Source organism: Mauremys mutica, chromosome 13 (genome assembly GCF_020497125.1).
Source record: "Mauremys mutica isolate MM-2020 ecotype Southern chromosome 13, ASM2049712v1, whole genome shotgun sequence".
In the NCBI taxonomy this organism is placed as follows: domain Eukaryota; kingdom Metazoa; phylum Chordata; order Testudines; family Geoemydidae; genus Mauremys; species Mauremys mutica.
This window is the reverse complement of record NC_059084.1, coordinates 53,988,808-54,016,693: the sequence shown is the minus strand read 5'-3', so window position 1 is coordinate 54,016,693 and position 27,886 is coordinate 53,988,808. Positions and strand designations below refer to the sequence as shown.

The 27,886-nt window shown below is 60.1% G+C and overlaps 2 protein-coding genes across 5 annotated transcripts in view; one reads left to right on the top strand and one right to left on the bottom strand.

Moving 5' to 3' along the window:
* The window catches only part of RPGRIP1 (RPGR interacting protein 1), a 26,549-nt gene extending 14,669 nt beyond the window's left edge, over window positions 1–11,880 (top strand). For all 4 annotated transcript variants that reach the window (XM_044985539.1, XM_044985541.1, XM_044985542.1 and 1 more), the window contains 18 exons: window positions 500–523; window positions 913–1,059; window positions 1,225–1,298; window positions 1,829–1,938; window positions 2,312–2,391; window positions 4,038–4,211; window positions 4,312–4,429; window positions 4,827–5,273; window positions 5,643–5,812; window positions 6,578–6,917; window positions 7,058–7,242; window positions 7,484–7,696; window positions 8,024–8,165; window positions 8,583–8,686; window positions 8,939–9,131; window positions 10,480–10,564; window positions 11,125–11,255; window positions 11,501–11,880. In XM_044985539.1, the coding sequence (XP_044841474.1) occupies window positions 500–523; window positions 913–1,059; window positions 1,225–1,298; window positions 1,829–1,938; window positions 2,312–2,391; window positions 4,038–4,211; window positions 4,312–4,429; window positions 4,827–5,273; window positions 5,643–5,812; window positions 6,578–6,917; window positions 7,058–7,242; window positions 7,484–7,696; window positions 8,024–8,165; window positions 8,583–8,686; window positions 8,939–9,131; window positions 10,480–10,564; window positions 11,125–11,255; window positions 11,501–11,616 (2,853 nt within the window). In that variant the 3' untranslated portion in view covers window positions 11,617–11,880. The remainder of the gene's footprint in view (window positions 1–499; window positions 524–912; window positions 1,060–1,224; window positions 1,299–1,828; window positions 1,939–2,311; window positions 2,392–4,037; window positions 4,212–4,311; window positions 4,430–4,826; window positions 5,274–5,642; window positions 5,813–6,577; window positions 6,918–7,057; window positions 7,243–7,483; window positions 7,697–8,023; window positions 8,166–8,582; window positions 8,687–8,938; window positions 9,132–10,479; window positions 10,565–11,124; window positions 11,256–11,500) is intronic.
* Window positions 11,876–27,886, bottom strand: SUPT16H (SPT16 homolog, facilitates chromatin remodeling subunit). Its single transcript, XM_044985543.1, has 26 exons — window positions 27,732–27,886; window positions 25,243–25,335; window positions 24,920–25,090; window positions 24,076–24,228; window positions 23,765–23,911; window positions 23,448–23,599; window positions 22,958–23,130; window positions 22,682–22,772; window positions 22,314–22,387; window positions 21,865–21,977; window positions 21,514–21,579; window positions 21,023–21,121; window positions 20,652–20,767; window positions 19,390–19,543; window positions 18,940–19,067; window positions 18,512–18,647; window positions 18,247–18,373; window positions 18,056–18,174; window positions 17,779–17,904; window positions 16,526–16,638; window positions 16,182–16,257; window positions 15,746–15,915; window positions 14,363–14,492; window positions 13,577–13,706; window positions 13,169–13,246; window positions 11,876–12,895 (listed from the first exon to the last, which is right to left on the bottom strand). The coding sequence occupies exons 1-26, from the start codon at window positions 27,795–27,797 to the stop codon at window positions 12,744–12,746; spliced, it is 3,153 nt and encodes a 1,050-aa protein (XP_044841478.1). The 5' UTR covers window positions 27,798–27,886; the 3' UTR covers window positions 11,876–12,743.

The window sequence follows — 27,886 nt, the reverse complement described above, 5'->3', positions numbered from 1 at the left end:
GTGCCACCCATGGGGAGAGGAGAGAAAGACCCCCCAGCTGTCAGTTCCTCTGCCTGTGCCACCCGGGGGGGAGGAGAGAAAGACCCCCCAGCTGTCAGTTCCCCTGCCTGTGCCACCTGAGGGGGAGGAGAAGAGACACCCCCAAAACCTAGGCCCCCTGACTGTACCACCTGAGGAGAGATACCTGAGCACCCAATGTGACCTCCACCAACCCCATGGGATGAGTAGGGGCTTAGAGGGGAAGTTCTCCCTTCAGCCAACCTCATGGGGAGCTCCCGCCTTCACCCCCTCATGTCTGTGTCTGTTCCTCCAAGTGGGATCAGTGTACCTGCTTCCCTGGGTTGGGGGTGTGTGTGCACGGGGCGGGGGGGGAGGGGAGGGAAACAGCTCTGAGGGCCATTGGGAGAGTCCCAGCCCAAAGCCCTCCCAAGTCAGCGCTCAGCAAATAATAGGCTCCACATAGCAGCACTGATGGCAGCTCTGTGATTTCTCTTCCCAGGCGTATGAGAGCCAGCTCCAGCAGGTAAATACTGACGTATGGGATCTCCGCTCCCCCCAGTACCCTACTGGGACCCACTCCCCAGCAGGCAGGCGCTCCCCTGCCCAGACAACTTGGATGGGACCTGCCCCCCACCCCCCAGGAAGGGAGCATCCCTTTTTACTGATGGGACAAGAGTGCCCCCTCCCCCGCTGGGACTCGTTGGGAGGGCAATGCACGCCAGATGGGGGCGGAGGCTGGGGCAAAGAGAGTCCCTCTGTATCCAATCCTAAGGAGCCAGCCTCCACCCCCTTGTCCCTGGCTTCTCACACTTGGTTCCAGGTCCCTCCATCCCGGCGGCCCCGCAGCAGGGAGGGGCCGGTGTCCCTCTCTCCTGCCTGTGCAGGTCTTTCTTCCTTCCCCTCCATCACCAGAACCAAGAGACGTTGCGAACCAGCAGTGAGGCCCTCCTGGCCCAGCTGGAGGCGCTCACTGTGCAGCTGAAGGCAGAGACGCAGAAGGTGATGGCGTTGGAGAGCAAAGTGGAGAGAGTCTCATTCCTGCAGGGGGCACTGGAGGAGGTAGGGAGCCCTGGGGACCCCTTTTTCCCTACTCTGAGGCCAGCTTCCCTGGTGCGCAGGGGCTGGGGGGGGGGTCCCTTTCTAACCCTAGAGGAAGACCCTGACAGGCCCACCCCACATTGGCTGGGGGAGCCAGGTCTGGGCGCTGAGCTCTGTCTCTCTCAGTTTCAGGAGAGAATCAGGTCCCTGGAGAAGGAGCGAGACCTGTTGAAGGAGGATTATGATAAATTGCTGGAGAGGTGAGAGCCCCGCGCCATGCAGTGGGCCTGTCCCATGGTGCCCAAGGTCAAGTGAGCAGTCTCAGCCCCATTGATCCCCAGAGATGCCACAGCCTGGGGTCCAGTCACACCAGATCTGGCCGATGCCTGCTCAGCCCCCACTCTGGGCTCCATTCAGGGACGGGCTGCTGGGGCTGGGAGCTCTGGCCTGCAGGAGATAGGCAAAGGTCTGGCGCAGACCCAGAGTCTGCCAGAGACAGGAGTCTGATCCCAAACCTGCAGGAAGGGGGTTTTTGGGGAGAGCCTCAGGAAGCCCTCTCCAAGTCTGTGGCACAGTTTGGGGGGGCCTGGCAGAGCCATAGGGACACTCCCTCACCCTCAATCTGTCATGCCTGGGTGGGGCCTGGGAAAGAATTGCCCCAGCCATGCAGAAGCAGTTCCCAGGGCCCTGAGGGCTCAGGGCAGCATGTGTGCTGGAGCCCCCCCATGGGGGGGGGCGGGGAGTTTGTGGCCCTTGTGGTAACACTGTAGCATTGCCCCCCTTGCTGCAGCACTCTGGCCTGTGAGCAGCGGCAGGGGGACATCTCACAGCTGGAGGAGCAGCTGAGCTTGGAGCTGGCAGAGAAGAGGGGACTGATGGAGGAGCTGGTGCAGGAGAGAGGTGAGGGGGCTGGCAGGACAGTGTGTGAGGTGGGGGGGTGGAATCTCACTATCAGCACAGGGACAAGGGACTGAAATGGCAGCTTCATCCCAATGGGGAGTTCTTGCATCACCATTGACTAGTCCACTCTCACTGGGATGGGGGCATCACAAGTGCACTGCAGTCTGTGGGGAGGGGGAGTGCCTCAGCCACATGACAGCAGTGGGGGGAGGGTGCATGCGGTCTGGCCACGTGACACCTGAGGGAGGGGGTGGATCCTTGGTGTGCAACACGTGTGGTGGTGGGCAGAATGTGTCCCGCTCACACAGGGCCAGGGCCAGCGCTGTATTACAACCAGTTTGGTGTCTAGACCTGACTCCTGTCTTGTCCCCAGCTCGGAATGAGGAGCTGAAGCAGGAAGTGGAGAGGGGGAAGCAAACTCCAGAGCAGAAGCCTGATCCGACCCTGTTCCAGGTGGGTATGAGCCAGGGAGGAGCCAGAGTTGGCTGATCTCCCCAGGCCTCTTGGTGGGGGGTAGTAGGTGCCCCATCCTCTAGCAGCATTTGGCAGGTAAAGGGCATAGAGCTGGGGCCTGTGCAGGGGGCAGTGGGGGTGGGGTGGGGGCTGGTCCCTGTGTGGAGGAGTCAGGGGGGGACTGGGCTGGCCTCACCCGTCATGGCAAGCACAAGGCCATATGTGGGGGAGTCAGCAGGTCTGGAGTGGTCCTTCCTCTCATGGTGACTGCTATGTGCTATGCAAAGCTTTTGATACAGTCTCCCACAGTATTCTTGCCAGCAAGTTAAAGAAGTATGGGCTGGATGAATGGACTATAAGGTGGATAGAAAGCTGACTAGATCGTCAGGCTCAACAGGTAGTGATCAATGGCTCCATGTCTAGTTGGCAGCTGGTTTCAAGTGGAGTGCCCCAAGGGTCATTCCTGGGGCCGGTTTTGTTCAATATCTTCATTAACGATCTGGAGGATGGCGTGGACTGCACCCTCAACAAGTTTGCAGCTGACACTAAACTGGGAGGAGTGGTAGAGATGCTGGAGGGTAGGGCTAGGATACAGAGGGACCCAGACAAATTAGAGGATTGGGCCAAAAGAAACCTGATGAGGTTCAACAAGGACAAGTGCGGAGTCCTGCACTTAGGACGGAAGAATCCCATTCACTGTTACAGACTAGGGACCGAATGGCTGGGCAGCAGTTCTGCAGAAAAGGACCTAGGGGTTACAGTGGACGAGAAGCTGGATATGAGTCGACAGTGTGCCCTTGTTGCCAAGAAGGCTCACGGCATTTTGAGCTGTATAAGTAGGGGCATTGCCAGCAGATCGAGGGACATTCCCTGCTATTTGACATTGGTGAGGCTTGATCTGGAGTATTGTGTCCAGTTTTGGGCCCCATGCCAGGATGTGGAAAAATTGGGAAGAGTCCAGCGGAGGGCAACAAAAATGATTAGGGAGCTGGAGCACATGACTTATGAGGAGAGGCTGAGGGAACTGGGATTGTTTAGTCTGCAGAAGAGAAGAATGAGGGAGGATTTGAAAGCTGCTTTCAAGTACCTGAAAGGGGGTTCCCAAGAGGATGGATCTAGACTGTTCTCAGTGGTAGCAGATGACAGAACAAGGAGTAATGGTCTCAAGTTGCAGTGGGGGAGGTTTAGGTTGGATATTAGGAAAAACTTTTTCACTAGTAGGGTGGTGAAGCACTGGAATGGGTTACCTAGGGAGGTGGTGGAATCTCCTTCCTTAGAGGTTTTTAAGGCCCAGCTTGACAAAGCCCTGGCTGGGATGATTTAGTTGGAGTTGATCCTGCTTTGAGCAAGGGGTTGGACTAGATACCTCCTGGGGTTCCCTGCCAACCCTGAGATTCTATGATTCTATGTAGGGGGAGTTAAGCGGTTAGGGAGGCTGGGCCAGACCCCCCCCCACCCAAAGTGCTGCGGCCTGTGCTGGGAAGACGGGGGGGGGGGGGGGGAGGGCTGGGCCGGGACCACGTGTGCCGGCAAGTTCTAGTGTTACGCATGGGGGAGTTGCAGCTTTGGGGACTGTGGTGCTCCTCCCTCATTCAGCAGGGTAGGCGTGACTCTTTTCTGCTCACTCCCAGCCCATTTCTCTACAGCCCCCCTGCCTCGATAGGTTCCCCACCGAGACTGAGCCGGAGGAGCTGTTCACCCAGCGGAGCCTGAGCCGGAAACTCCGTGAGACAGAAGCTGCCCATGCTGACACCATCTTGGAGCTGGAGAAAACCCGGGACATGCTGATCTTGCAGCACCGCATCAACCGGGACTATCAGGTGCGGGAGGTGGTGCAGGGGGTGACTGACCCCACCCGGGTGCTATGTCAAGCTGAGCTGTGGGCTGAGCTGCTGTGTAACTGACCTCGTGTGCTGTCAGGCCGAGCTGGAAGGTGTGATGGTGCAGGCTGAACAGGAGAAGAGGGGACATGAGGAAAAGCAGCAGAAAATGGTGCAGCTCCTGGATCTGCGCAGCACCCGCATCCGCCAGCTGGAGGGTAAGAGCAGAGCCAGCCCCACCTGTCCCCTGGAGCAATTCTTGCCCCTGCCTCACTCATGACCACTGCTGGAGACAGCTGGGCAGGATGGGCCTTTGTCTGGACCTGTGCTCTCGTTCCCTGCCCCAAGAGGCTGTGCCAGGTCCCTGCATGCCCATGGTACTGTTCAGAGGGGGAGCTGGCCCCTCAAGAGCAGCTGGCTTGCTGTACATCACTTCGGCTGGCAAATGGCTATGCTGGGCTTGTAGCAAGAGGGAGGGAAGACAGCAGACGGGCAGTGGGTCACTCCTGTCAGGAACGGATGGGAAGGGGGACTTGTACAGGCTGTGCCTTGGAGATAGAGCGGGGAGAAGATGGGGACATTCCCACCCCTCACAGGCCCCATCTCCTCCCGCAGAGCAGCTGAAGGATGTGGCCTATGGGACACGGCAGCTCCCACTCCTGCGGACTGAGGGTGATGTGGACGTGGAGGAGGGCAAGGTCCCCGTGCTGCGGCGTGGTGAGAACCTGTTTGAGCTTCACATTGCAGGGGCAATGCTGTCAGGGGAGGCACTGCAGCTGCTGGGGGAAGTCCAGCCTGTCACCTTCTGCACCTATGCCTTCTACGACTTCGAGACGCACTGCACACCGGTGGTGCGGGGGGCCCGGCCCCGCTACAGCTTCACGTCTCAGTACGTGATACAGGCTGAGCCCTTCTTCCTGCAGTACCTGCAGAGGGCTGCCGCTCGCCTAGACTTGCACCTGGCCACGGCTACTGACCACAGCACTCTGGCTTCCTGTTGGCTGCGCTTCCGGGAGGTTCTGGGGAGCGGGGAGCGCATGCATGCCACAGCGATGCTACATGGTAAGCGCTTTCCCTCTCCACAGTGCTGCTCTACGGCAAAGAGCTCCCTGTGCCCTCTGCCATGGCAGCTGCTCAGTGAGGGTGCCTGGCCTTGTCAGTGCCGCAGCTCAGCTGCATGGCACAGTAAAGGCTCTCCAGCCATGGGAGTGTATTCGCTCACCTTTCCCTCACAGTAAAGACTCCCTGGGGCCAAGGCTCGCCCTGCCCCAGCCCTTCTGGCGTCAGCTTGGGGAATATGCCAGGTTTCTAACCATTCTTATGTCCCTGTGGCCTTCATGTCCTGTTACCTGCTGCCCTAATCCCTATGCCCCGGCCTTTGTGTCCACACTGCCTCCTGCATGTCCCCCCCGCCCACTCCACACCTTCTAGGTCCGAGCGGCGAGAACTACGGGATGCTGGAGTATTGGATAAGGCTGCGCCTGCCCATGGAGCAGACCATGCGGCTGCACTGCCAGCGCACCAAGGCCTTGGGCTACTTGTCAGCCTGCGTGCCCCAGGCCAGAGATGCCCAGCAGAGCAGGCAGCAGGACAAGGAGGGGGTGAGAAAGCAGGGGCATGCATGGGGGAGGCGTATGTGAGGGTAAACACACATACTCACACTGAGGGAAATGCACCCCAGAAAGGGAGAGCCTTATAGGGCCATGCCCACTGGTACAGGATCCCTGTATGGACATACGCCCCCACAAAAGGGGCTCCCCATGGTGGCACACGGGGATATGTGCTCCGCACTAGGAGCTCTCTGGCACATGTCAGAGCAGGATCCCTGTAAGGGAAGCCTCAGGCACTCTGGACGCTGAAGTGCCTTTGTCACAGAGTGTGGGGGAGTCTGGGCCCTGCACTCACTTCCTGCAATTTACCGTGACACTCAGCCAGCCAGTAAAACAGAGGGTTTATTAGACGACAGGAACACAGTCCCCAACAGAGCTTGTAGGTACAACCAGGCCCCCTCACACAGGTCCCTCGGGGGGGATGGTACAGGGATCTTAGACCCTAGCCTTGGCGTTCCCTCTATTTCCCCAGACCGCTCCAAACTGAAACCCCCTCCAGCAGTCTCACCCACCCTTCCCCTGGCTCCTCCTCCAGCCTTTGTCCAGTTTCCTGGGCAGAAGGTGTTCCCTGGCCCCATCCCCCTTCTGTCTCAGGTATTGTTACTCAAGTAAAGTCACCCCCTGCTATCCCAGGTCAGTTTGCCCCGCTCCCTACTGCGTCACGGCCTTCCATATGGCAAAGCCATGATTCCTATGGGATGCACTCTAGGCCGTCTGCTCACCCAGTTACTAGCCTTTCTCAGTCTCCCCCTCTAGGTCCTGGATGCTGAGTGGCTGTGGAATGAGCTGCAAGTGCAGATTGTAGGCTGCACCGGCCTGCGGGGTCGCTGGCTCAGCACCCAGCCCAGCCCCTATGCCATGTACCGCTTCTTCACCTTTCCTGACCACGACACGCCCATCATCCCCTGCAGCAACAACCCGCACTTTGGAGACCTGCGGACCTTCCCCATGCGCCCCACAGCTGAACTCGACCGCTATCTGCGTCTAGAGAGCCTCTGGGTGTACATCTTCGACGATGAGGCTACTGAGCCAGGCAGTTACTTGGGCAAAGCACAGATCCCCCTGCTGCCTCTGGCACGCGGGCACAGTATCACAGGTGAAAGCCGCTGGAGCCAGATCCTCTCTTGCTCATGAGGCACATAGCTGGGCACAGTCCCCCTTTCCCTGGCATCAGTGCCTTGTGTCCAGAGCCCCACCCCCTGTGCCCTCTTATGCCTCCATTTCTCTACTCTGCAGGAGATTTTGTCCTCACCAACCCAGCTGGGCAACCCAATGGCTCCATCAGCCTCAGCCTGGAGTGGAAGCATCGGTACCTGCCCCTAGGGGACACCCTGTACCAAGCGGCCTGGGCCAGGGAACACCAGCGTGAGACACCCTTGGAGCAGCTGATTGAGGAGGAAAGGGCTGCACTACACAGCCAGGTACAGAACGACCCAGCAGCCCAGAATTAACACCTGCCCTATACAATATCACCCTCCCCGTGAGGGGTTCAGTGAGTGAGGGCTGGGAGTCAGAACTCCAGGCTTCTAGCCCCTGCTCGCTCTTTGCCTTGCTGGGTGCTGCCGCCACTTCTGCACCCCAGTACAAGGAGGAGCAGGGTAGTGGGAATGGGGGGAAGCTGCCAGGCTGTGGCGTGACTGTGCTGTTCTGACCTCTGCTCAGGCCTGGCTTGCTCCCAGCATCTTGCCATCACAGCCTGAGGGCCAGAGGAAGAAGCTCCATATCTCGGCGAGCAAGGTTGATGGATGCAGGGAGAAGTGGGGAAGGCGGAATGCGGGAGCCAGCAGTCAGACTCAGCCTAATCCAGTGCCAGCATCCAGTGGCTACACCCCAGAGGAGGGAGAAGAGTTGGCTCCGGTGGGAGACACTGCTGAGGTGAGAGCTGGGGAGAAGGGAGCAGGAAGCAGGCAGTGAGGATGCAGCAACCCAAGTCCCCTGCTCACCGCACACCCTGGGTAGTCAGTTATTTTTTTGTCAGGGTCCAAATTTCTTGGTCAAGGTACAGTTAAGGTCTGGACTCCAGAGAAACAGTTTTCACATCACAACAACGATAGTAATAAGTACATAAAAAGATGCAATGGTCTGTTTGCGAGCATCTGGCAGTCTGGATTTGGCCCACAGGCTGCCTAGTGCCCCACACTGAACCAGCATCCAACAGGGGACAGTACTGTTCCCTGAGCCTGATGGGGTTTGTCTGTGCAGGGGACACTGGAGGGGAAGGAGGCCCAGGCTGGCGAGGAGGAAGCAGGACACTCAGCTAAGGACGCTGAAACCTCTGCCAGGACCCAGCGCTTGGAGCCCAAATCCCTTGCACTGGACGTAGGCTCTGCTCCAGAGGACATGGGTACCAGCTCCTGCCTCCCACGGGGCACCCAGCTGTCAGTGCCAACTGGCCAGGCCACCTTAGGGCCCTGCTCAGCCCCTCATGCTGTGCCAGAGCTGACTCTAAAGGTCACACTCACCATCCTGAGGTGGCACAATGTAGAGCCATAGACAGGGGCATCTGGCCATCCAGCTGTGGATTGGGACTCTGTGATGGGGGAGGGCGACATGGCCATCCAGCTGCAGAGCAGGGTCCCTGTGTGAACAAACTCAGAGGTGGGCATAGGTGCAGCCCTGACAGCTCTCACTGCAAACAACCGCAAAGCAGGCTGCAGCTGCAGCAATACTCTTCATTGCCCATGGTCCGGGTGGGAGGGCAGAGGGCGGGCAGATCCCATTCTAATGCCCCTCCCAGTAACAAGTACTCTGTCCCTGCCAGCCCCCGAGGAGGCCTGTGAGCCAGCGCTGGAGAGCAACAGCGATGCACAGACCACAGACAGTGACGAGATTGTGGTGGGGACCAGCTTGGGGAGCCCTCCAAAGGTGGTAATGCCCCCACCCCGAGGCAGTGCTGGAATAGAGGGTGCACAGACCCATGGGGGAGGGGGGAAGCCCGGCCAGGTACAGCTTGTAGTGACAGTGCTGAGTTCCGAAGTGGGGTGAGTGGGGGGGGGGAAGATGGGAGCTTGGCTTGGCCAGACTCCCCTGCCTGCCCCCCCCCCCCCAAAAGAGTTTGGGGCACTGCTTCCTGCCCTCTCAGGCCCTGTATGACCTGCTCTCACCTCATCCTGTCAGGACATGGAGCGGATCCGCATTGAGATCGTCTCGCTGAGCCTGCACCCTGAGGCGGAGGCCATGGCCAGCGAGCACATCCAGCAGCTGTACGTGGAGTACCACTTCCCAGGGGTGCCCCTGGCTGAGACGGAGACCCCCCTGTCCCTGCGCAAGCCCCAGGGCGGCGAGGAGATCTACTTCCACTTCAGCAAGGGTGAGCTGTCGTGGGCAGGGTCTGGCTCTCGCCCAGGGCCGGTGCAACCATTTAGGCGACCTAGGCGGTCGCCTAGGGCGCTAGGATTTGGGGGTGGGGTTGCATTTTCTTCGGCAGCGACCGGATCTTCGGCCCGGTCGCCACTGGCATTTAGACGGAGGGAGCTGGGGCAGGGGAGCGTGGGGAGGGCCGCCTGCAGCAAGTAAGGGGGGGGGGCGCGGCACACAGGGGAACTCCCTGCCCCAGCTCACCCCTGTCCCGCCTCCCCCCCCGAGCACGCCGTGGCTGCTTCACTTCTCCCACCTCCCAGGCTTGCAGCGCCAATCAGGTTAGGCACCACAAGCCTGGGAGGCGGGAGAAGTGAAGCAGCCACAGCGTGCTTGGGGTGGAGGCGGAGCAGGGGTGAGCTGGGGCAGGTGAGCTGGTGATCTCAGGGCAGAGGGGGGGAGCTGCTGCTGCTGCGGGGGGGGGGGGGCTCGAGGGAGGGTGCAAAGTGGAAGTTTCACCTAGGGCGCGAAACATCCTTGCACGGGCCCTGCTCTCGCCCGTCCCAGAGCCCCCGCCCAGGCAGGGCGGGCGTCTCATGCCTCGGGGGTGGGGGGGGAAGATGAAAAATGGGTGGAGAGAGGAAAAGCATCTCCCCCGACCCCAGGACACAGCTTTGGGCCCAGCTCTACGGTGGATCACTCCAGGCCCAGGAGTAAAGGGAGGCCATGACTGGTTTAATAGGGCCCCTTTCCCCAGCCCCCTGCCAAGGACTCCGCTTCCCCACTGCCAGTGCAAGCTAGCAAAGATCCCACCGCCCAGCTCATGCTGCACCACTCCATGGGGGAGCAGCCCAGCCCAGCCCAGCCCCCGTGGGCTCCCTCCCAACAGGGAGAACGTGGTGCTGGAGGCTGGACCACTAACAGCCTGGGAACGGGAGCAACACTGGGGAGTGTGGAGGTGGGTCGAGTGTCACTATCTGAGCCCGGTGAGCATCAGCTTCTTGCCCCGACTCCTCCCCTCGGTCCCCCCCCCTGTGAGCATCACCCCGACTCCTCCCCTCGGTGCCCCCCCTCCCCCCCGTGAGCATCACCCCGACTCCTCCCCTCGGTGCCCCCCCTCCCCCCCGTGAGCATCACCCCGACTCCTCCCCTCGGGTCCCCCCCCCCCGTGAGCATCACCCCGACTCCTCCCCTCGGGTCCCCCCCCCGTGAGCATCACCCCGACTCCTCCCCTCGGGTCCCCCCCCCGTGAGCATCACCCCGACTCCTCCCCTCGGTGCCCCCCCCCCCGTGAGCATCACCCCGACTCCTCCCCCCGACCCAGCATCGCGCTGCCTAACAGCCTTGTGCCCCCACCACAGTGATTCAGCTGGACACGGAGGGGGTGAGCAGCCAGCGGGAAATCCTCTTCTCCATGCTGCAGGCAGAGGAGGCAGGGCAGAGCTGGTGAGCAGACTGGCTAGGGCCAGGAATTCCCGTCCCTTGGGCTAAAGGTCCCCGTCCCCTCCCCGTACAGGCTCTTAGAGCCTGCTCATCACCTCTTCTGAGCATGTTCCTGTAAGCGCCTGAACACTGCGACCAATATCCACCCTGTGCTTGTTCTCTGCCGTGGGTGGAGCATGGGCAGGGGAGGACTTGCAGCACAGGGGGTGTGTGTGATGTAAGAACACGCGCTGTAGGTTAGAGAAGGCAGATCAAAGGAATGCACTGGTTGGTCTGTGATGGCGTTTGTTTCACACAGGCCGAGTGTGCCCCCTCCCTAGGCAGCGCTGTCTCCTGCAGACGAGCTGTACGCTTCCTGCAGAAGGTTCCCTGAGCAGAGGAGCAAAGCTGGCAGACAGAGCCCTCCTCTGTGAGCTTTCGGCTCCTTTAGATCCCCTGCGCCCCAGCCACTGAGTGCACTAGAGGTGAGGACTGAGCCCTTTGACTTGGCTTTTCTATGGGGAGCCAGGCTAGGAGGGGCTGGCTGCAGGTGCAGGATCCAGACCCACTGCCCCCCATTGCAGGCTGCAGTTTGTGGTGGTGAGCGAGCCCCCGCCTGGGACAGGAGGCGAGTGTGAGGACGTGGGCTTTGCCTACATAGACCTGCGTGAGATCCTGCTGACAGGCAACAATGTGCTGGAGCGTGACCTCGACGGTGAGTGACGGAGCCAGCAGCACCTGAACGAGCAGTCTCCTGTGCCCCTGCATGCCACCTGCATGAGAGGGAGCCAGGGGCCTGGCCACTGAGCTGGGATCTATACCTGGGAGCTGCAGCAGTGCAAGTCCTGTCCCTTCCCGGGGCTGGGGGAGGCAAGGCCTATACCAGGCCCAGCCAGAGAGTGGCCCTGGAGAAACACTGACCCTTCCCCTCACCTCCGCTCTCTTACCCCCTCTCGGCAGTTGTCAGCCCTCAGGACCACTCTGCCATCGGGAGGCTGAAGGTCTCTGTGGAAGCAGCTGCTGCCCTCTGCGCCATCTACTGGGAGGGGAGACGAAAGGCTGAGGAGGAGGAATGAAGGACCCGTCAGCTCCCACAAGGCGTGCAAGCACTTGGCACAGTAAGGTTCAAATGGGGACCTCAAAGCAGTCAGCCCATGACTCAGATTGCGAGCTCCTCGGGGCAGCGCCTGGCCTGTCCCTGCTCTGTCTATGCAGAGCCTAGCACAAGGGGTCCTGGGCCATGCCTGAGCGTCAAAGTGCTGCCATAATACAAACAACAAGAGGTGAGCAGCGTCCCATCCCCCCTGACTGAACAGACTCAGCACCTGGAAAAGGTGAACTTACAAAAAAACATTTTATTGTTTCAATTCTCCAAAGTCGAAAATCCAAGAGCTACCAGCTATGAAAAAAAATTGGAGCCCTCCCCTGCCCCATCACCTCCCAGGGGCCTTCCTCACCAGCAAGCAGCAGGGAGAGGTGATGGGGGCCCAGGGGAGATGACACGATAAAACCCTCCAAAACAAAAGCATCTCTCCCGCCAGAGGCTTGACTTGGCAACGGAGGGAACGAGATAAATACAGGACAGAGCCAGGCGAGTAAAAAACAAGAAGCTGGATCCTCAGGGCTAGACCACTCCCCCCATGCACCCCGCTCCCGGCAGGGCTGGCCCACTTCCAACCCCTCCAGTAGGGATGGGATGGACCTGTAGGGGCCAACCCAGCCTTGGTTACCAGCACCCCGAGGATGAAGTCCGAGCTCCTCTGCGCTGGCTGCGGGTCTCCCCAGAGCTGTTGGGAAGGAGGGGATGATTCCATCGCCAGATACTCCCTGGGGGAAGAAAGCACCAGCCTGCGCCATGGCCATGCTTACGCCTCGCAGGGGAATGTGGGGGTGACTAGGGTGGGACCCCAGGAGGGAGTGAAGGGGGTGTGGGGAGCACATCACTGACATCAGTGTCCTTTCTCCTCTTCATTGGCAGTGCCCACGTCCATGGTTACAGGCAGGCGGGGCCTGGAATTCTCACAGCTGATTGGTCCGTACAAATGGCCAGAAAAACTCAAGAAACAAAATGGGGAAAACTGAAAACAGGAAAAGACAAAAGTTTGTGGGTGGGGCATGGTGCCCCCCCCCAGCCTTGGGACTGGCTGTTGAGCAGGGTCTGGTGCCCCAGGCTTGGCCACTGGGGAGGGTCAGATTTCACTGCCTACTTCCTCTTCTTCTTGGGGGGTCCTGAGCTGCGGCCTGGGCTGCGGCTGTGGGAACTGCGGCGGCTGGAACTGTGGGCTGGGCCCTTCCTCTTCCTGCTCAGGCTGCGGCTCTGCTCCTCCTCTTCCTCGTACCGGCTCTCCCGGTCCGCTAGGGGAGTGAGACGGGGGTCAGGGCATGGCTGTGTAACCCATCCTCCTCCATCCACCCAACTCCTGGACAGGTGAGAGGCTGGGTACCTATCCCCACCAACACCCTCCACTACCAGCTCTCCTGTTCTACCACAAAGCAACAGGAGGTGCAGGGCTCTGTCCCCTCCCACCATACCCATTAGGGGTCAGAGTGAACAAGGTGCCCCAAGGAAACCCAGATCCCATGGCCCTGGTGAGACATCTCCCCAAGTGCACAAGGGCTGGCACTCACCTTTCCTGGCCTCTTCCTCCAGCTCGTCCCAGTCCTTCCCACTCTCCTCCTCGCTGCCCATGGATTCCTTGGAGTAATCTGCAAATGGAGACAGGAGCTCAGAGGATGGCCCAGTGCGCAGCCCCACCCCCCAGCTCAACCCTTTGTCCAATGAGGGGAAACCATCCTCCTATACTGGAACAACAAGGATCCCATCCCCACCTCACCCCACCCCTCAGAATGGGAGCACAGGTGGGAGGGGAAATCAGGCAGGACAGAGCAGGCAGTGTGTGGAGGATAAGGGAGGGCTCCCAGGAGAAGGGGAGTAGTTGAGTACTCTGCCAGGTGACCCCTCAGGGTCAGACCCCCAGCGCAGAGGCTTGGTGTCAAGAACCCCTCCACCCCCGGCCTAAGCTGCAGGGGCCTCACCTGATTCCTCGGCCTCAGACGAGTAATCTTCATCACTGTCCTCTTCCTCCTCCTCATATTCATCCTCCGAGGGGTTAAATGTCTCATCCTCGATCTCTGACTCTGACTCCCCGACCTCGGCATCACTGCCCTGGGGAGAGATCCCAGCCAGGAATCAGAACTCCTGGGTTCTATCTCCAGTTGTTACTGATTCACTGGATGATCTTCAGTGATTCCCATAGGTCATGGGGGGCAGAGAGAAGTGGGAGTGAGATCAGATTAATTAATGTTTCATTGGGCTCAGATACTGGGGTGTCCAGAGGAAATCAAAATAATCCCACTCAACTATCATCGCTTTGCAGGGGCCCCTCCCCCTTGTGAGACAGAGCCCTCCCTCACCACTCTCCAGGGGAGTCAGAGTCCCATCCCCACCCCCTACCCAGGGCCGGCTTTAGGAATTGCGGGGCCCAATTCGAACAGTTTCGACGGGGCCCTGGCAGGGATGACTAAAAAAAAAAAAACACGTGAAAAAAACACGTGGGGCTTGTACTCACCGGGCGGCGCTCTGAGTCTTTGGCGGTGGGTCCTTCGCTTGCTCTGGGTGTTTGGCGGCACTGAAGGACCCGCCGCCAAAATGGCACCGAAGACCCGGAGCGCCGCTGGGTGAGTAAAAATTAAAAAGGTGCCTCTAGCCAGGGAAGGGATTCTTGGTCACTTGCCCCCCACTCTGGGCGGCCCTGCCACTGGGCCCTCTTAGGCGCGGGGCCCGATTCAGGGGAATTGGCCTAAAGCTGGCCCTGCCCATACCTCTCCCTCAGGCTCCAGGAACGACCAACCCCCCTGCTCAAAGAAGCCCTCAGGGTCATCCACAATCGTCTTCATGATTTTCGTCCAGTTGAGGGACTGCACCCCCTCCGTGTACTTCAGGTCACAAGAGCTAGGGAGAAAGGAGAGATCAGTATTGGGTCCCAGTGGATGAGGGGACTGGGACTCAGGGGAATGGTATCAGGAGGCTCCAGAGTGGATAAATTTTATGTAAAACTAAACAGGTTTACTTATTTATAAAAAAATAAAGTTATTTAAAATTATGACAACCTATGTTCAGGCCTAAATTTACTATAGGCTATTTATATTAAATTTAATATTTTTATTCAGTAAATGTTTACTACCAACTTTTAAGGAAAATTAAACCACTGAACTGGTGGAAGTAGCTGGTCAAGCACTTGGAACCAGAGTTTGTTGAAGGCCTAACAGGCTTTTAATAGCAGTAGCCTCTTCTGCAAGTGCAGAGAGAATATTTTCTTCATTTCAGTGCATTCAAAGTTCAGTTCAATGACTAGTTTTCAAAGTTGAAAAACCTACTGGGAATTGGAAAAGCTTCCCTTGCTTAATTGGTTTTAAGTGCAAAACATGTTTAGATAAAACTTTGGTATACTTTTTTTGAATGTATCCTGCACATTAAGATAGTTTATTTAACTAATAAAAAAGTATTTTACAATGGGTCTGTGCATTTTTAAATTGAATTTGAATTTCTATCAAACAGAGCTTGACACTAACCAGAAGTAAAAAAATCATCTTCAAGATATGAATCAGTCACCATTTTCTCACAGAATAAAAAATGTAAAATTAAGAATCTGAATGACATGTAAATTGCTATCATTGCTTAAATAACTGTGTATAGATATAGCTAGTATGTCCTCCATAGCAAAAAGAACTAAATGTAGTGTAAAGGCTGTATTCAGTTGCAGATCAACTTGTTTTAATGGTTACCAGCCAATGAGAATCAACCTTTCTTTAGGAGAAAAAAACCCTAAAAAGTACAAATGCAAAAAACAATTAAAATTGATTTAAATCATGATTAAAAACTGGTGATTTAAATTCCCTTGATTTAAATCATTCCACTCTGGGAAGCTCTGGGGCATCAGAGTCCTGGTGTGTGTGAGGTAGGCACCAGGAGAGGCGGGGGGGAGGGGGAGGGACTTCCAGTTGATGACATTGGTGGGTAATGAGGAGGCTGGGAACTGGGATTAGGGGGAGCTGGGGGATCGGTATCCTGGTGAAGTAGGTCTCAGTGGAGGGGTCGAGGGGTGGTCACTCCTCAGTGGGGACCCCCCTGAACTGGTGGGTATGGTGGGGGATCGGGATCCTGATGAGGTAGGTATCGGGGAGGGGGACGGTGGGGTCACTCACTTGAGCCACTCCTTGATGGGGTCGAGGGAGGCCACAGGGATGGCATTGATCATGGTCACTTTCTTGCTGTAGTCCTTGTAGACGATGACCATGTCAAAGTTCTTCAGGTGGAACTGGACTCGCTCAAAGTGAATGAGCTCCACCTCATCCAGTGTCACCACGAACGGAGGCTGGAGGGGAAGGGTGGGGTCAGGCCCAGGATGGAGACAGCCCCCTCACCAGCCCTGGGACAGAGACCCCCTGCCAATGGGACCAGTAATCATGGGATGAAGCTGCACCCCATCCCTTCCCACTCTACAGTGCCAGCGCTTGCCCTGAGCTCTGCCCACCTCCATAAGCACCCAGGCGGCTCCCTTGGGACACAGGTTTGTGCCAGGCCCTGAGGAGGGCAGAGACTGGGTTGGGGGGCACGAACAGGTCCCCCACGGACACTCACCCACTCAGTGCAATTCACCAGGGCACTGCTGGTCGGCTGGAGCAGGCAGGTGCTTCTGTAGGGGGCGCCATTGAACCTGCCAGAGAGCAAAGCGAGCAAGGTCAGTGAGAGCCACAGAACCAGAGTGGGGGTGAGGGGGCAGACTTGTGTCACAGACTGTCCCCATGGGGCCCAGGGCCACAAACCCTCAGGTCCCGGAAGGGCACCTCCACGTCCCTGATCCGGCCCAAAGGTCCCGCAAGGGCACCCTCCACGCCCTTACTCCCCGACAGGGCACCCGCCCTGCTCCCCCCATCCTTAGGGGTGCTGGAAGGGCACCTTGATGCCCTAGTTCTTCCCCTTACCCCAGGTCCCGAAAGGGCACCTCGAACTCCAGCTCCTCCTTGGTCAGAGCCTCCACCTTCTCGATGAAATTCTTAAAGGCCGTTTTCAGCTTGTGCCTCATCTCGCGCTCCATCTGTGTGGGGCACAGGGACATCAGCCAGGCTCCCGGGGAGAGAACCCCCCCCTTCTGAGCCCCCCGCCTACCCCCCCGCCTCCATCTACGCGGGGCACAGGGACATCAGCCAGGCTCCCGGGGAGAGACCCCCCCCCCTCTGAGCCCCCCGCCTACCCCTCCGCCTCCATCTGCGCGGGGCCCAGGGACATCAGCCAGGCTCCCGGGGAGAGACCCCCCTTCTGAGCCCCCCGCCTCCATCTGCGCGAGGCATAGGGACATCAGCCAGGCTCCCGGGGAGAGACACCCCCCCCCTTCTGAGCCCCCCGCCTCCATCTGCATGGGGCACAGGGACGTCAGCCAGGCTCCCGGGGAGAGACACCCCCCCTACCCCCTCGCCTCCATCTGCGCGGGGCCCAGGGACATCAGCCAGGCTCCTGGGGAGAAACCCCCCTTCTGAGCCCCCCGCCTACCCCCTCGCCTCCATCTGTGCGGGGCACAGGGACATCAGCCAGGCTCCCGGGGAGAGACCCCCCCCCATCTGAGCCCCCCGCCTACCCCCCCGCCTCCATCTGCGCGGGGCCCAGGGACATCAGCCAGGCTCCCGGGGAGAGACCCCCCTTCTGAGCCCCCCGCCTCCATCTGCGCGGGGCACAGGGACATCAGCCAGGCTCCCGGGGAGAGACCCCCCCCCCTTCTGAGCCCCCCGCCTCCATCTGCGTGGGGCACAGGGACGTCAGCCAGGCTCCCGGGGAGAGACCCCCCCCCCCCTTCTGAGCCCCCTGCCTACCCCCTCGCCTCCATCTGCGCGGGGCCCAGGGACATCAGCCAGGCTCCTGGGGAGAAACCCCCCTTCTGAGCCCCCCGCCTACCCCCTCGCCTCCATCTGTGCGGGGCACAGGGACATCAGCCAGGCTCCCGGGGAGAGACCCCCCCACTTCTGAGCCCCCCGCCTCCATCTGTGCGGGGCCCAGGGACATCAGCCAGGCTCCCGGGGAGAGGAGCCCCCCTAACGTACCCCCTCGCTCTCCATCTGCAGGGTCAGCACAGCCTCCTAGGGACAGAGACCCCTCGGCTCAGCCCCACTCATCTCGCACTCAATCTGCAGGGGCAGCAAGGTCAGCCTGGAGGCTGCCCCCCTACCCCGGCCCCACATCTCACCTGCTCGGCGTAGAGGTCATCGCGGTCATGCATGTGCTGGTGCTTGCCCAGGTCTGTGGTGATCTCGCCCACCTCGGTGTAGAACTGCACATCCGTGTGCCGCTTCTTCCCAAACATAATGGCGTTCTGGGGGAGTGGAGGGGAGACATGAAGGCTCCACTGTCTCTCACACCCCACACCATCCCCCAGGTCAAACCCTGTCAGAGACCCCCCCAGCCCTGCACAGAGCAGGGCAAGACCAGGCCAGGAGGTGGTTCCTGGGGGCGCAGGGCCCTACCTTGAGGTGGAAGTGTAGCACAATGATCATCTCCCCGTCGCAGGGCTGGAACAGCGCGTGTTTGATGTTGTTGTACAGAATGTCGACCTTGTCTCCTCGCACGGACGTGAAGCGGAAACCTGCCCAAGAGACAGACAGTGAGAGGGGACCCTTGGGCTGGAGCCGAGCGGGCTGGGGAAAGGGGCCCCTACCATTGACATGGGCCTCCAGCGAGCCTTGCATCCTCTTCTGAGCGATGTTGGGCCGGATGTACAGGTCCTTTAGCTTGGGGTTGCTCCGGTTCAGATTAATGATGAGTGAGTCTTGCTTGACGATGCCCTAGAGAGCCAGGAGGAGAGCCAGGGAGTGAGATCCCGTGGAGCACAGAGCCCCAGGACTGGTAAGTGTCTCTGCCTGACATCAGGATCCGGGGACAGCTTTCCCCAGGCTCCCAGGGGCTCCCCGCTCCTGGCTCACCTCCTTCTCCTTCTCCTCCGCCTCTCGGGTCTTGTAGCGTTTCTGCACCTCCTTGATGATGCGGAAAGCATTCTGCAGGTTGAGGGCTGGCACCGTCTGCTCACCCGGCGTCTTCATGTTGGAGGCACGATATGTGCTGGGGGAGGTGCGGTGAGCAGTTACTGGGTGTAACAGCACTGCACGCCCAGGGCATCCAGGCGCCCAGCCCCCACAGGAAGCTGGTGCCGTCTCCCCGCTGCCCCATGCAGCAGGCTGTCAAGTTCCCCCATGTACAGAGGCCAAGAGCCCAGGTCACACAGCCAGACTGTGCCAGAGCCAGGAGTCCCGAGTCCCAGCCCAGGTGGAAAGGCCCCCCTGGCAGCGTGGGGATTGGGGAAAGTCTTCCAGGCAGTGGGCAGAGGGGGGGGAAGGCAGAAGGGGGCACTCACATCTCCTTGACGAAGGTGGCCTCGGGGTTGGGGAAGATGTTGCCCTCGTTGCGCCCCAGGGCACTGCCCGGGCAGTAGAAGTTGATGCGCAAGTAGGTGTAGTCACCCTCCACCGACATGCTGATGTTCTGCACCATGGGGAGGTGGGGGGGGTCAGTCAGGCTGTGCGCCCTGAATGCAGCTGGGGCCTTCTCTGTACCCCGCTCCCACCTGTAAACCACCCCCCTCCCCAGAGCTCCTGCCTGTAACCCCCCCCACTCGCCAGGGCTCCTGCCTGTATGGCCCCTAGAGACAGGGCCTCTGGGGGAAACGGCCCCCACTTTCCTTCGAGCTGAAGAACCAACACCCCCCTCAACCCAACAGGTTTCCTAACCCCCTCCCTGCCCCGGGTGCTGAGGAGTCACCTCCCTAGGCTGATGGTGGCCACGCCCATTATCCAGACCCACACACCTTAATGGTGGCAATGTGGAAGGGTGTGGCGATGCCAAAGACTGGCATGATGACAGTCTCGTATTTCTTGTCAATGTAGATTTTCATCTCCCGGATGTGCGGCTCCTTGGGCATCAGCGATGGGTTCTTGTAGGAGATGTTCGATTTGCGGGCCCTGGGCGGGGTGGGGAAAAGATGAAACACCGCACAGCCCCCGCCCCAGGGCTCCCAGATATCCAGCGGGCACACACAGCCGCCTCCGAAACACAGCACAGCCCCCCGGGGTCCCTAGATATCCAGCAGGCGCACACAGCCTCCTCTGAAACACAGCACAGCACAGCCCCCCGGGGTCCCAGATATCCAGCGGGCACACACAGCCTCCTCTGAAACACAGCACAGCCCCCCGGGCTCCCAGATATCCAGCGGGCACACACAGCCTCCTCTGAAACACAGCACAGCACAGCCCCCCGGGCTCCCAGATATCCAGCGGGCACACACAGCCTCCTCTGAAACACAGCACAGCACAGCCCCCCGGGCTCCCAGATATCCAGCGGGCACACACAGTCGCCTCCGAAACACAGCACAGCCCCCCGGGGTCCCTAGATATCCAGCGGGCACACACAGCCTCCTCTGAAACACAGCACAGCCCCCCGGGGTCCCTAGATATCCAGCGGGCACACACAGCCTCCTCTGAAACACAGCACAGCCCCCCGGGCTCCCAGATATCCAGCGGGCACACACAGCCGCCTCCGAAACACAGCACAGTCCCCCGGGGTCCCTAGATATCCAGCGGGCACACACAGCCTCCTCTGAAACACAGCACAGCACAGCCCCCCGGGCTCCCAGATATCCAGCGGGCACACACAGCCTCCTCTGAAACACAGCACAGCCCCCCGGGCTCCCAGATATCCAGCGGGCACACACAGCCTCCTCTGAAACACAGCACAGCCCCCCGGGCTCCCAGATATCCAGCGGGCACACACAGCCTCCTCTGAAACACAGCACAGCCCCCCGGGCTCCCAGATATCCAGCAGGCGCACACAGCCTCCTCTGAAACACAGCACAGCACAGCCCCCCGGGCTCCCAGATATCCAGCAGGCACACACAGCCTCCTCTGAAACACAGCACAGCCCCCCGGGGTCCCCTCCCACTCACTTCTGGATCTGCCCACCCTGCTCCCATGCTCCCCTCCCACTCACTTCTAGAGTCACTGCCCTCCCTGCCCCGAGTTCCCTCCCACTCACTCCTAGATCTGCTCTCACCCCAAGTTCCCTCCCACTCACTTCTGGATCTGCTGCTCGCCCTTCTGCTCCGTCAGCCGCCGCTTGGCCTCCTCATTAAGCTGCATGGCCAGCTCTTTCTGGTGTGCTCGACGCTTCTCCTCTGCCGTCAGCTCATTCTGGGGGGAGCAGGAATGCGAGTGAGGCCCAGACCCCAGCTCAGCAGCCTAGCCACCGCCCTGCCCCGAGCCAGCCCCGCAGCCACAAGGACCATTCATCCACAGTCCCATAGGAGCGGGGCCCCCCGCACCTCCCTTGTGGGAATTAGCTCCCCTAGCCCCTTCTGAGCCGCAGGACCCCCGAGAGGTGTCCCATGTGGGCTCTTTAGCCCAACCAGCCCTGCCCAGCTCCCCATGGTAGGAGGGGAACCGCACCCGTGTCCGCTCCGTCAGCAGCGCTGCTGCTCGGGAGCTGCGCCCCAGCAGGTCTTCAGCCTCGTCCTTCTCCTCCTCTTCCTCCTCCTCATCTTCGTTCTGTGGGAGATAGGCAGAATGGTCAGAGCTGCTGCCCCCACCCTCTACACCTCTGCCCCAAAGTTGCCCTGCACCCTTCATCCTCCACCCCCCTGGAAGGGATGTGCTGGGAATTACACTGGGGATGTTCGCTGGCTTGTATTCTGCAGAACGTCAGACCAGAGGGTTGTAATGATCCCTTCTGCCTTGGGACCTACAAATTTAGGAAATTTTGCCACTCTGTCCCCCAACATCTCCCCAGTCCCACCCCCACCCAGCACCTTAGGGACCTTCTGTCGTCCCCTGCCTTTCTCCACGCAGAACTCCCTGCCCCTGAAGCATGGGAGACCCCCAGGCCCTGCTCTGATATCGAGTCTGCCTTCCCCCCACCTCTCCCACACTCCCAGCCTCACCTTGAGGAAGATGCCAACGTTCTTGACCTTCTTCTTAACAGAGGTGAGGATGGTGGCCGGGCCGTCCTTGGACAGTAAAGGGAGAGTCAGAGGGGGGAGTGGATGGCAGCCCATAAACCCACATGGGGGCAGAGACGCAGAAAATACTCACCTTGTATGCCCCCCATCCACCAGCACGGTGCCTCCCAAATAACCCTGCACGCCCCCCATCCACCAGCACAGTGCAACCCATCCAAATAACCCTGTGCACCCCCCATCCACCAGCACAGTGCCCCTCAAATAACCCTCCAGCCCCACCCCCATACACACCAGCACGGTGCCCCCCAAATAACCTTGCGACCCCACACCCACCTCATCCACCAGCACGGTGTCCCCAATGAACAGTGCATATGTTCGCTCCTCTGGTTTCTTCCCCTCCTTGTTGGTCAGGTCGGAGAAGCCCACGTTGATGCTGAATACCATCCCTGCCAGCCAGATGGGAAAGGGGGTGACACGGCTCAGAGAGGTCCAGGCTGGGGTGGCAGGGCCCGGGGGACATGCAGGGACGGCAGCTGTCGCCAACCAGTCCACGTGCACAGGGCGCACAGAGCTATCCTCTCCCCCCATAGGCTTTAGGGGAGCTCCTCGCCTGCAGGAGAAGGGCTGCCTGGGGGGGTGCAGGGCCTGGGTATCTGACTGCGAGGAAAGGGGGGTTTCTCCCCATAACTGAGCTGGCTCTGAGGGCATGGGGCTGTGATGACATCAGTGGGAAGGGAGCTGTGTGGGGGGTGGGGTGGGGGTGGGGGAGGGGGTTGTCTTACCTTTCTTGAGCCGGTGCTGGTTCTTGCTGTTGATGACGAGGGAGCCCTCTCTGAACTCGATGCCCATGGCAAATCTGGGAAGAATCCAGAGGGCGGATGGGTTACCCATAGCCACCCTCTGGCCCTGGCAATGCTCCCTGCCCTACACTAGCTGGGCAGAGATTGCAGGCACCACTCCGGCGGGAGCCTGGCGCCTCGCCCCTAAGCCAGGCTGAGCAGTGCAGGCCCTGGGCGCACGGGGGCTGGAACCTGGAGCAGGGTTCTCTTCCCCTAGGTCCTGGGTGCTCATGCTCAGCAGACTCAGGGGGCGGTGCAGGGTGCGCGGTGCATGTGGGTTTGTGTAGTGGGAGTTGGGGGCGGTTTCTTACCCCAGGTTCTTGGTGATCTTGTTTAACAGCTCTGGCTTCTGCTTCTTCACCACATCCATGACGGCAGCATAGACCTCGCACAGCTTCACGCCTGGAGGAGTCTCAGCATGAGCACCAGGCGGCGCGATGTCCTCCCCTTCCCTACCACGTGGGCCAGGGCAGCATCATGCCCCCCTCCCCCGCCAGGGCGGGGCAATGCGACATCCTCCACCCCCCTCCACCCATGAGACAGCATGACCCCCCCCCCACTTCTCCAGCACCCCCACCCCTACTCACCATGCCGCAGCTCCTTGAGCAGCTCCTCCTGCAGCTGCAGCAGAAAGGTGTAATTGTCCTGCACCTCCTGGGGCGGGTCCACCATGAGCGTGCGCACCAGGTTGGAGCAATAGGATTTGTAGCGGATGCCCATGGCACAGGTGATGGCCCCGAAGTGCATGTGGTTCTTGTCACTGGGGGATGGACGGAGAGAGGCGGATTTCGGGGAGGCATTAGTCATGGGCTTGGCGTGGGGTGTCTGGGGGCTGAGCCAGGAGTCCCTGGAGCTTGGAAAAGGCAGGGCCAGCCAGACCAACCCAACCCAGTCAGCAGTACCAGCTCCCCGACTCCTCTCTAGAGACCGACCGTTTCCTTTCAGCCAACAAGTCTCCAGCATTGGGTGGTTCTGGGGGAAGCGAGGCCGGGCCCTGGCCCTGGCCCGCCCGCTCAGCAGCGGTAGGGGTGGGATACTGGGGTGGAAGAGAGGGTTAGGAGCCCTGTTGGCACTGACCTGACAACGCTGAACTTGAGGTTGTAGTTGCCGCCACTCTGGATGATGGGGGGATAGCACATCTCCACCGTGGAGGGGTCAGCCCCTGACAGGTACTTCTTCTCCTCGATGGCCTTCTCCACCGACTCTGCCAGCTTGCTGTGCCGCACTTTCTGTGGGGCACATGGAGACTTCAAGTAGGAACAGCCAGATGAACTGCAGGATTCGCCCCCACCAGGCCCCCCCTTCCCAGCCGCGACTCACCCCCCACCAGGCTCCCCCCACCTGCCAGCCACAGCTCACTCCACCGCACCCCTGGGGCCTCCCTACTCTCTCACCTCGTCAGCGTCGACAATCTCCATGACCCGCTCCTTGAAGAATTTGTTAAAGACCTCAGAGGTGATGGCAGCTGCTTTGCGCATCAGGTTCAGTTCCCCATCCTCCTTCACTGCAATAGTGTAGGCCACGACTGCGCTGATATCTACCTGCTCCACAGACAGGGAGGGTGTGAGGGGGGCAGGTGGAGCTCCCCACATACCTGCCTTGGCATAAGGCCACAACCGCACTGATATCCGCCTGCAGAGTCAGAGCTGGGGGAAGGGAGGGGAACAGGAGCAGCTCCCACCCACCCATCTGCCCCCCTGCTCACCTTCTCGAAGCCCTCCTTGCTGAGGCAATCGTTCCAGCTCCTCATGAACTCCCCGGGGAACCTGTCCTTGCTGAAGACCCCAATGCGCTTCCCGCTCTTGCTGCCCTTCAGCGCCTCGATCATCTTCTCAAAGTTCCCCTTGTTGCTCTCGTTCTACAGGGGGCAGGGGCAGGGTTAGTCCCCCGAGACGGGGGAGTGGCACTAGGGAGGCGGCAGCTTGCATCACCAGAGCCCGTTTGCTACTCCTGCCCTTCACCCTGCCTCCCCAAGCAAGCCATGAGCATAAGGCCCTCACCAGCTCTCCCTCCAGCCCGGCCCAGCACACCATCAACATCCCCCAACTCCTCCATAAGCAGCGACCTCAACCTCCTCCCAGCCCAGTGTGCACAACCGTCAACTTCCTCCGACTCACATGGGCTCAACCTTCCCGTAACTTTCAATGGGTAAAACACAACACTCTCATATTCATTCCACAACTCTCCACCCCTCAGCATGCACCACCCCAGCCCCGGCCGGACACCCCGCCGCCAGCACCCCCAGCCATGCCTGGCCCCGCCCGGACGCCCTGCCGCCCAGCGCCTCCAGCCCTGCCCGGCCTCGTCCGGACACCCCGCCGCCCAGCCCCGCCCGGACACCCCACCTTGCAGCACCCCCAGCCATGCCCAGCCCCGTCTGGACACCCCGCTGCCCAGTACCCCCAGCCACGCCCAGACACCCCGCCGCCCAGCGCCCCCAGCCACGCCTGGCCTTGTCCGGACACCCCGCCGCCCAGCGCCCCCAGCCACGCCCAGACACCCCGCCGCCCAGCGACCCACAACAGCCTGGCACCGCGCAACACACTCGCCTTCTCTCGCACGAGCAGCGTGATGGCCGGCACACCATTGGCGTTCTCGCTGCCTTTGCTGTTGGCGATCTGCTTCAGGAACTCCACCTTCTTCTTGCTGGCCATGAACAGAATCTTGTCCTCGCAGAAAACCATGATGGTGTCGGTGAGCTCGTAGCCAAAGAGCCACGTCTGCGGGAAGGGGAGCCGTGAGGGAAAGGAGTCACTCCCCATCAAAGACTCCCCCCTACTCCTCGCGAGTGCTACCCCAACCTCCCCTCTGCTCAGCACTTTCCTCATTCCCAGCCTCAGCAGCATCCTCCATGGATTTCCCTCCTACTGACCTGCAGGGCAGTGGACTTGGCATAGACAATCTCCTCATCCACCCCCACCGAGACCACGATGGCGTCGACGTTGGCATAGTCATCCTCTCCCTTCTGCAAGGGAAGCAGAGGGAAGTGAGGGCTGGGGTGTCTCCCCCACTAGCTGCCCCAAACCACGTCATGCTAATCAGAAAGGCTCATTTGACCTCTCCGGGCTCTCAATGATCTGTAGCCTCGGAAGGGCAGCCCAGGACTTCGAGGGGTAGGGAGCAATCCTAATGTTGTGATACAAACCTGGAGAGTTCTTAGAAAGGACAGAGCAGAAACCGAAGGGGAAGGTCGTGGATGGGCAATGAGAAAGGAAGAGCGGTTAGCAGAGATGAATGAGAAAGGAGACAACAGCTGACTACAAAATTAGACAGAGAAGACTGTTTAGCCTAAGGGAGTTCGGGACCCAACCTGTAAATCAATGACTGCTGGGCACCTAACTCCCTTTGAAAGTCCTAGCCTCTCACTTGGGCAGAGATGGCCTAAGGTACCTGAGGGATTTGGACACCCTACTCCCATCAAAGTGAACAGAACTGGCACCCAAATCCCCTAGGCACGTTAGAAAAGCTGAAACTCAGGGCACATTTCTAGACTCTGGGTAGCAGAGAAAAGCCTGGGAATGTGACTCAAGTGCTACCCAAAGACCTAGAAACCAAACAGCAAAAACCAAAAACAAGACACCAAAGTGCATTTAAAAAAACCAATCACCATTTTAGGGCCATCTCGTGATTTTGGAACATTTGGGGCTGGCAAAAGAGCCCAAAGGATCAGCTCATCACTAACAACCCACTAACACTACTAACAACCCCTAGGCCCCCAATCAAGGTGGGAGCTTCTAGCAGTGCAAATTATTTATCCAGACCCCATTCCTGTAGTATCCGAGTGTGTCACAATCAAATGTATTTATGCCCATGCACCCCTGCGGAGTAGGGCAGCATCCCCATTGTACTGGGAGGCTAAGGTACTGGGGTCCAAGGTCTCACAGAGAGTCTGTGGCAGAGCAGGAAGTTGAGCCCCCCCCCAGTCCCAGGCTCCTCTTCCCATGCACCCTTTGATCTTAACACAGCTCTTGCGGCTGCTCCACCTTCAGCTCTGTGCTTAGATCACAAAAGACTCGGGGAGGCCTCTTCTGTGCAGCATCTAGTGTGATGGTGCCCCAGTTCCCTACTGGAGGCTGCTACACGTGCAATAAACATGGGGGGAGGGGGGGGGAAGGGAGCAGAGTTCAGAGCTGGGCACTTCACCACTAGCAGCCAGTGGAACTCTTCACCACTAGAAGCAGCAAAGAATCCTGTGGCACCTTATCAGACTAACAGACGTTTTACAGCATGAGCTTTCGCCTTGCATCCGAAGAAGTGGGTATTCACCCACGAAAGCTCATGCTGCAAAACATCTGTTAGTCTATAAGGTGCCACAAGATTCTTTGCTGCTTCTACAGAACCAGACTAACACGGCTACCCCTCTGATACTCTTCACCACGAGAGCCCCTCATGGGTAGGGAGCTCATTGCAACATGGTACCGCTCAATGGCAGAAGACAGCATTATGTTGAGTGGGAAAAGATAACCCCTATACTCCAAAATGGCCCCTCACCACTACCAATGCCCAAATCCCCCTGCCACAGGGAGCCCTTGGGGCCAATACAGAGCAGTGACCCCCTGCCCCTGGACATGCTGCCTCGCTCCCAGGCTGGAAACAGGAAAACAAAGTTAGGGGACAACCTGTGGGTAAGGGAGAAGTTAAAGCCCCCCAAGATGTTGGGGTGGGTGAGCCAGGGTGTCTCCCCGCTTCTGAACTGAATGGACCGTGCTGGGGGGGGGGGGGGGGGCAGGCCTAGCACCAGCCAGCGGGGGGAGGTCACTCCCTGAGAGGAGGAACTAGGGAGTTCTCTTGAACCTCAGGGCATCGGGGCTGCTAGCCCGGGGGAGGAAAAGGGGACCCCCTAGAGCAGATCTGGGGAAGGGTTCCCCAGCAGGGTCTCCCCTAGAGGTGTCGCAGGACGGAGAAGACCCCTGGCTCAGGGGAGCGCTCAGGCTGAGAAACCCAGGAGTCTCCGCGTGGTGGGTGTTCCGGGTGGGGTCCCCACGGTGGGTCCCAGGGGCTGGGGTCCTGGTGGAGAGTCCCGGGTGGGCACCCAGAAATAGGGCTCCAGGAAGCCCCGGGGGCTGCCGGGGGGGGGGGCAGGGAGGTCCCGGGGGGGGGCTCCCAAGGGGAAGGTCCCGGGGGCTGCGGGGGGGGGAGGGGCAGGGAGGTCCCGGGGGGGCTGCCGGGGGGGGAGGGGCAGGGAGGTCCCGGGGGGCAGGTCCCGGGGGCTGCCGGGGGGGAGGGGCAGGGAGGTTCCCGGGGGGGCTCCCAGGGGGCAGGTCCCGGGGCCGAGGGGCAGGGAGGTCCCGGGGGGGCTCCCAGGGGGCGAGTCCCGGGGGCTGCCGGGGGGGGAGGGGCAGGGAGGTCCCCGGGCCGCACCTGCCAGTTGCCATAGAGACGCTTGACGCGGCGGTAATAGGCCTCGCGGTCCAGGCTCAGCGCCATGGAGACTCCGGCTCAGCTCGTCCCCGCGCTCCAGGCCCCGCCGCGGCCCCTCGCCCCCGGAAGCGCCTCCTGCCGCCCCGCCCCCCACT

Excerpts from the sequence above, each read along its gene's own strand:
- SUPT16H (XM_044985543.1), bottom strand. The coding sequence starts at position 27,797 with ATGGCGCTGAGCCTGGACCGCGAGGCCTATTACCGCCGCGTCAAGCGT. Across the intron at positions 25,336-27,731 it reads GTCTCTATGGCAACTGGCAG|AAGGGAGAGGATGACTATGC; the intron begins GTGCGGCCCGGG and ends CTTCCCTTGCAG. Across the intron at positions 13,247-13,576 it reads GTCTGAGGCCGAGGAATCAG|ATTACTCCAAGGAATCCATG; the intron begins GTGAGGCCCCTG and ends CTCCATTTGCAG.